The 7464-nt window shown below is 48.4% G+C and overlaps 1 protein-coding gene across 2 annotated transcripts in view; it reads right to left on the bottom strand.

The window, feature by feature from the left end:
- The window catches only part of CNTROB (centrobin, centrosomal BRCA2 interacting protein), a 58015-nt gene that overhangs the window by 33443 nt on the left and 17108 nt on the right, over window positions 1-7464 (bottom strand). For both annotated transcript variants that reach the window (XM_006899145.1, XM_006899146.1), the window contains exon 10: window positions 754-887. In XM_006899145.1, the coding sequence (XP_006899207.1) occupies window positions 754-887 (134 nt within the window). The remainder of the gene's footprint in view (window positions 1-753; window positions 888-7464) is intronic.

Genomic DNA, 7464 nt, shown 5'->3' with positions numbered 1-7464 from the left:
AACAAACAAATGGATGGAGAAGCTGTGGTATATTCACACAATGGAATACTATGCTGCATTGAAAAACAAGGAACTCATGCAATATTATTCAAAATAGGTGACTCTGGAGGACATTATGCTGAGTGAAGTATCACAATCACAAAAGGACAAATACTGTATGGTGCCACTGTTGTAAAACAGGACTGACCTTGGGGTTGGGGAGAGACTGAGAAAGATGGGTTTAATAATGTATACTGTATTGAAACAGATGAGGGAGAAAAACTGTTTAAAAGGGATATGTGATTAGGTATTTTTGTCATGACAGGAGTCTAGAGTGAAGGCTACATGGTGGAGTGGACCTGGGGGAGAGTTTGTAAAACAATGAAAGAATTTGTCTTTTACTTTTCCAAGCGGGTTGGGAGGGGAGAAAAGTACAACAATGAATGAATGGCAATCCAAAGTCTGTAAATTTTTACTGAAATTAATAATAAATTTAATTTTTTTTTTAAAAAAAAAGCATAGACAGCAGGAAGAAAAGGAGGCTCAAGCCCACAAGGGGCTCTAGAGACAGTGAAGGTCACACTTTATTACTGTCCTCCTCAAGGAAAATTTGTATTCCTGTGGAGCTGAAGGCAGCCCTCCCAGAGAGAGACTTAGGTGCTCACAGGAAAGAGTACTGTGGGAACAGGTGTGCTTGACGCTGTGAGAGAACACAGTGGGGCACCACAGCACCAGCCGAGGCTGAGGAGGCACATCCCAGTGAGTTCCCAGTACCTGTGATGCTCCCTGAGAGAGGCGGCCTGCCGGAGGCTGCTCTCCTGAGCCTGTGCCACCCGCTCTGTCACCCGCTGCTCAAGCTGCACAGCCAGCTCTGACTCCATCTGGATCCGCTGGCTTTCACACCGAGCCTGGGAGTGGAAGAGAGTGGTAGAATGTCACACCTTTTTTGGACTTCAAAGAAAACGTAGGGTGCAATGTAGACAAATCCATGTACCATATTCTCTCTCCTGTGTTTAAAGGATAAAGAGTAATAATTTTGCCATGGAATGAAAGACATTTCTTTTCCTTATTAAACCACAAAGTGAAAATTACATCAGACAAAAGGAAAAAAAGATATAATTTTTAATCAAAAGAAATGTTAGGTATAACAATTTAATCTATTCTATGTGTTCAAAGAGAACATCATGCAAAATGTCTATTACAGAACTTGCAACTCAACTGGCATTCAATGTATGTCACTGTTAATAAATACCTTTTCTTCTTAAAGGAGCTCTGGTTTAAAACTATACTTTCAGATATCATTTCTGTAGTTTATTAAAGGAGCTCTAGTGGAAATATTAGTAAAACATTTAGTTGGCAACTGAAAGTTGGCAGTTTCAACCCATTAGCCGTGCTGTAAGAGAGACTTGGCAATTTTCCCTGAAAAGACTGTAGCTACCAGCACAGCCGTCCTTTGTCGTATAAGATCGCTGTAAGTCGGAACTGACAACACACAATAATAACAGTTTGCTCCTCAAGCAGAATCAGTCAACAATAGTTGTGTTCCTTTTTCTCAACTTGTATTCCTTCTTCAACTCACCAAAATCTGACTTCCACTTATAGTACTTCACTGCAAAACCTTTACTCTCTAAAGCTAATAGTAGCCATTTCTCAGTCTTTATTTTATATGATCTCACTGTAACTGACATTAGCAGCCCAGTGCTTTTTCCTCCAGACACTGTTTCCCCATGGCTCCCACAAAATCACCATCTCCTGGTACTCATTCTACTCTGACTGCTCCTGTCTCAGCTGTTTGCTTTTGTAGCTTCCTGTGAAGGTGGATGCTGAGCAAATAATTTGTGAAGCTGGACTCTATGAAGGGGAATGTGGCACTGGATCAGAGGAAGACTCATCAACAACCTGCATTATGCAGATGATACAACCTTGCTTGCTCAAAGTGAGGAGGGCTAGAAATGCTTGCTGCAGATCAATAACTACAACTTTCAATATGGATTACTTCTCAACATCAAGAAAACAGAGATCCAAGATGGCGGTGGAGTCAGAGACAATGTGGTGAGCTGCAGGAGCAGCAGACCACTTGGAAAAGGGCCATTTTGACCCTCTACAGACTTCTGTTTATTGATAATTGAACAGTTAAACAGTTGATGACTGGTCTTCAGTGAGGATTGAGGCTCAACAACAGGAATTCAAGGATTCCCAAGGAAGAATGGGTGAGTGCTGCAGCTTCTGAGCCCCTCCCGCAGAGCCCGCACTGCGCCTCACCACAGCTGCAGCTCCATGAAGCTCCCACAGACGGAACCTATGGAATCCCTCGCCCAGGATGGAGGATGGCGGAGCCACCACACTGCAGCAAAGTGTACTTGTTCTGGGGAGAATTCTTGGAGCCAAGATGGTGGCGGCGGCAGGAGAAGCAGGCGGCCACCGGCCTCCCATGCACGAGATGAAGTGTGACCGCCAGCGGCCCGTGTGGGAGATGACGTGCGGGAGATGGTTTGCGCCCGCCAGCCACCCACAATGTAAGACTGCACTGGCCTAGCAGCTGCCTGCATGGGGGGGATGGTGTGCGACCACCGGCTTCCCGCACATGGGATGGCACGCTCCTGCCAGCTGCCTGTGTGGGAGATGACACTTAGGAGGTGGCTCGCGCCTGCCAGCCACCCACACAGAAGATGGCAGGCGCCCGGTGGCCGCCCACACAGGAGGATGGCGCACGCCTGCCGGCCGCACAGTGGGATGGCGCGCGCCCTCCGGCCACCCGCGATGGTGAATGGCACGTGCCCGCCAGTCGCCCGTGAGGGAGATGGCGCGCGCCTGCTGGCCACCCCAAGCTGGGGGATGGTGCACACCCACTGGCTGCCTGCGCACGAGATAGCGCACGAATGCCGAGAGATGACATGTGCCTGCCAGCCGGCCGCACAGGGGCATGGTGCACACCCACCCCCACCAGCTGCCCACGCACGAGATGATGCCCGCCTGCCGAGAGATAACATGCGCCCGCCAGTCGCCTGAGCACGAGATGATGCGCGCCCGCCAGCCGTCTGTGTGGGAGATGACACTCGGGGGATGGCTCACGCCCGCCAGCCACCCACGCAGAAGATGGCACGCACCCGGCGGCTGCCCACGTGGCGAGGTGGCGCATGCCCGCCAGTCGCCTGTGTGGGGGATGGCGTGCGCCTGCTGGCCGACCCGCGCTGGGGGATGGTGCGCACCCGCTGGCTGCCTGCACACAAGATGACCCGAGCACTCCAAGAGATAACGCACACCCGCCGAGAGATGACGTGTACCCACCAGCCGCCCGTGTGGGAAATGATACTTGGGAGATGGCTTGTGCCCGCCAGCCACTCACACAGAAGATGGCACGCGCCTGGCGTGCCAGTCACCTGTGTGGGGGATGGCGCACGCCTGCTGGCCGCCCCGTGCTGGGGGACGGCACGCACCCGCTGGCTGCCTGCCTACGAGATGACGCGAGCCCTCCGGTCGCCTGCGCGTGAGATGACATGCGCCCGCCGGCTGCCCGTGCTGGGGGATGACGCACACCCACCCCTACCGGCTGCCCGCGCACAAGATGACACGCGCTCGCCGGTCGCCTGCGCACTGGGAAATGGCACCCACCGGCTGCCCGGTGCACGAGATGATACGTGCCCGCCGGCCGCCCGCGTGGGAGATGACACGCAGGAGATGGTGAGCGCCTGCCAATCACCTACGCTGGGGGATGGTGCGCTCCTGCCGGCCGCCCACACGGAACAGACAACGAGCGCCCCACCCCCTGTGGGGGGGACGTGTGCCCCACCACCTGCAGGTTTGGGTTTCCTTGGAAAACCAGTGAAGATGATCACCTATACAATGGATTGTTGAAAGTCACTGTGAGTTGTCTACTTGATGACACTTAATAGTGGCAGCATGTCCAAGAGGACCAACATCCTAAATGCACCACATATTTTGATCTGTTGAATGCTTCTGCCAAAAGATGTTTAGACCTGGGGGGAGCCTGTTCACAATTTTCAGGTTCCCTTTGCCATTTATAAAGGGGGAGGGAAGTGACACCTACTTCAAATTATAGTATGACCACTTATGGGGGGGGGGTAAAAGTGGTGGTGCTGGAACTGGAGACGCTGTCCCTGGCCACACACTCCTTGGTCAGGTGAGGGGACCAGATTAGTGTGGGGGCAATTAGAGGGGAGTGTACCAGCCAGCCCATGGGGGGTGTTGCCCTGCCCAGGGTGGGCTGTCTTCGGCCCTCAGCTCGGGATGAGCCGTCATGGCCCCCAGGGTGAGGTCCTCAGTCCCTCCAGATGGTGCCATCTGACCCCTGGGTAGGAAAAAAATGCCTAGGGTATCCAGAGAATTTTATCTAGGCTACTTTCTGCCACCCTCTCCCCCAGTAAACCTGAAAGCAACACCCCCAAAACCCCTATATTTGTAACTCACAAGTTTGTTCTCTCTAGGTTTGCTCCCTTTCCTACAGGTAACCTTACCACTGAGTTTTACTTCAGATCTGACCCTGAACCCAGTGCCAGTGACAAAAAGGAAATACAACTGCCAGCTAAAGAAGCAAAGGAGGATGGAGCCTCTGGGTTCAACCAGCCATTCCCACTGGACCCATCTGGGAAAACACTTTGCAGTCCAGAGGGGAGCAAATGACAGGAAAATATCTTCTAACAGAACAAGAAGGCAAGCAGCCTTAACCCAAGATCACCAGTAAGGTGATAAAGTGTCCTCCCTTTCCCCCTTCACATCAACGCCCCTGTTCAGCATGAAGAAGCCAGAGAGTCGGCATCCAGTTCCCAAATCAGTAAGACAGTTGATTTAACTACCATTGGAAAATGCTTGTCATTTTCCTGTAGCATCTGGTCCCCACTGGATCACTTTCATTTCCTTCACCTGCTCCCCCCACCGACCAAACTGTGAAGCTCTGCAACTGCATCCCTGCCCATCCTCACCCTTCTGCCCCAACCCTCACCTCCTTGTACCCCCAATTTGTTTTTTCCCAATAAAAAAAATTGAAAAAAAAAACAAAGGTCCTCACTACTGAGTCAAGAGGCAACATCATGAAGAGAAAGGATTGAATCTATCAATTATTTCCTTTTACTTGGATCAACAAACAATACTGTTGGTACCAGCAATTAGGAGATCAGGAGATATACTGCTTTTGGAAGACTGCTTGCTGTCAGGGACCTCCACAAATTTGATTGAAGATTAAGGTGCACTGATCCAGGCCGTGGTCTTTTTAAACCACCTGGTACACATCTGAAAGCTACACATGAATAATGATGACAGAAGGACGGATATTTTTGAGTTTTGGTAAAGGAGAACAGTACTGAATATCCCATGGATTGTCAAAAGAAAAAACAGAAATGTCTTGGAAAAAGAGGAGCCAGAGTGCTCCTTAGAGGCAAGGATGGCAAAGCTTTATCTCCCATACTTTGGACATGTTACTAGAATAGGCTATTCCTTGGAAAGGGCTACTAAGCTTACAAAGGTGGAGGGACAGAGAAAGAGAAGAAAGATGATGTGGATTGACATGGTGATTGCAGCAGTGGGATCAAGTGTGTGAGAGATAATAAGGATGGAGCAGGACAGGGTTCAGGTATGTTATTTATAGTGTCACTATGAGTCGTACTCAACTCAAAGGTACCTAACATAACAACAATAACAACAAGAAGGCATTATGTGTGCTGGAGTTCTGTCCTTAGATCTCTCTTCTGCCATAAGCAACATTCTTATTCACGGATGCATAATTAACTTTGGACAGTTTGGCCATTCTTTTTGCTACCATTTATTCTTTAATACTTCCCTCCACAACTAACAGTTGAACTTCTACCTTCCCTAAACTCTAAGAGGATAAACTTTTCTTTGCTCAAGCCATCCACTTGTGCTATCTGTTATTAGATAACAAAGACAGAATCTGATAGTGGGAGAGTAGGTGTTGCTCTAACAGCTAAAATGTGGACAAGATTTTGGAGCTGGGTAACGAGTTGAAGAATTTTAAGGTGCCTGCTTACTAGGCAGCTCTGGTCACTTAAGGAATTGCACAGTCAGCCCAAAAAGATGTGATTCAAATCCACCTGCTGCTCCACAGGAGACAGAAAGGTAATCTCCCCCCAAGCAATTTACTGCCTCTGAAAACCTGTTGGAGGGTCAACTATGGGTTGGTTATGACTCAACAGTCCACACTACCATCAAAGTACATTTCACAGATGGTAAAATGGAGAAACAACCAAAAATGTCCAATAGAGATAACTGAGTAGCCCCAATCACTGAGCCACTGCCAAGGACTCAGCTACCTCCCCACGGAGCCCACTCATTTCCTGATGCTCCATGACCCCCACCCACTTTCTTTCACTGGTCGGCCCTTTCCACAGAGGGAAAGAAAAGATCATGTGTGTGTTATCCAGAACCTCCACTCTTTTGAGCCCTTTGCTGATCCAAGTAAAGGTGATGACCCACTTCCTTCTGGGACTGAGGGTTATACCCATGATGTGAATGAAGGATAAGGTGAAACACAATGTATACGAACTTTGTAAGCAAACCAATATAAAAGAAAAAGTGGGGAAAAAAAAGAATTCTACAGAGAAATAGCAGGAAGACCCTTACATCTGTCCAAGGGATCGCTAATGATTACAACAGAAAGAAACTAGTGAAGGTGCTTAAGAAGATATTTGCCTGCAATGGTACTGTAATTGAGCATCCAGGTTATGGAGAAGTAATTCAGCTACCAGGTGACCAGCACAAGAATATATGCCAGTTCCTCGTGGCGACTGGACTGACTAAGGATGACCAGCTGAATTTTAATGGGTTTTAAGTGCTTGTGGTTCACTGAAGCTTAAGCAAGGATTTCCTTACAATGAGTAGAAAATTTCCCTTCTGTCCCTTGTCATAAGTTTAAAATACCAAATGAATGGACTGAAAAATTATGGTACATTCACACAATGAAATACTACACAGTATGCAGAAACAATGATTTTGTAAATTATTACCTAACTTGGGAGGGACTCAAAAGCATTATGCTGAGTGAACTAACTCAGTCCCACAAGGATAAATATCGTATAAAACCATTATTGTAGAATGACTATAAGGATTCAAGGGAGGTGGGTAGGGTGGAAGAAGAGGGATGAGGATCTGCAGGGGGAGAGGGGATTAATCATGGAGTTGTACAATTTGATGGCAGGGTGAGGGAAATTAGAAGAATCTATTTAGGTAGAATATTAAATGATCCAGGAAGTATTAAAAGAAGATGGAAGGAATATACTAAGTCATTGTAGTGAAAGGAATTGGCAGATGTTGTTGTTGTTGTTATGTGCTGTCGAGTCCCCTGCGACTCATAGCGACCCTATGTACAAGAGCTCTAAATGCCGTTCTATCCTATGCCAACCTAGCCATCTCAAATGCACTTATTCCCACCGCTCCAGTCACAGAATCGATCCATCTCACCAAAGGTCTTCCTCTCCTTCGCCGCCCCTCCATTCTGTCAAACACAATGTCCCT

This window comes from Elephantulus edwardii, unplaced genomic scaffold (genome assembly GCF_000299155.1).
Source record: "Elephantulus edwardii isolate Elephantulus edwardi_28Jun2011 unplaced genomic scaffold, EleEdw1.0 scaffold00246, whole genome shotgun sequence".
NCBI classification, from domain to species: Eukaryota; Metazoa; Chordata; class Mammalia; order Macroscelidea; family Macroscelididae; genus Elephantulus; species Elephantulus edwardii.
The sequence above is the reverse complement of the archived record's forward strand: the minus strand, read 5'-3'. Positions and strand labels throughout refer to the sequence as shown.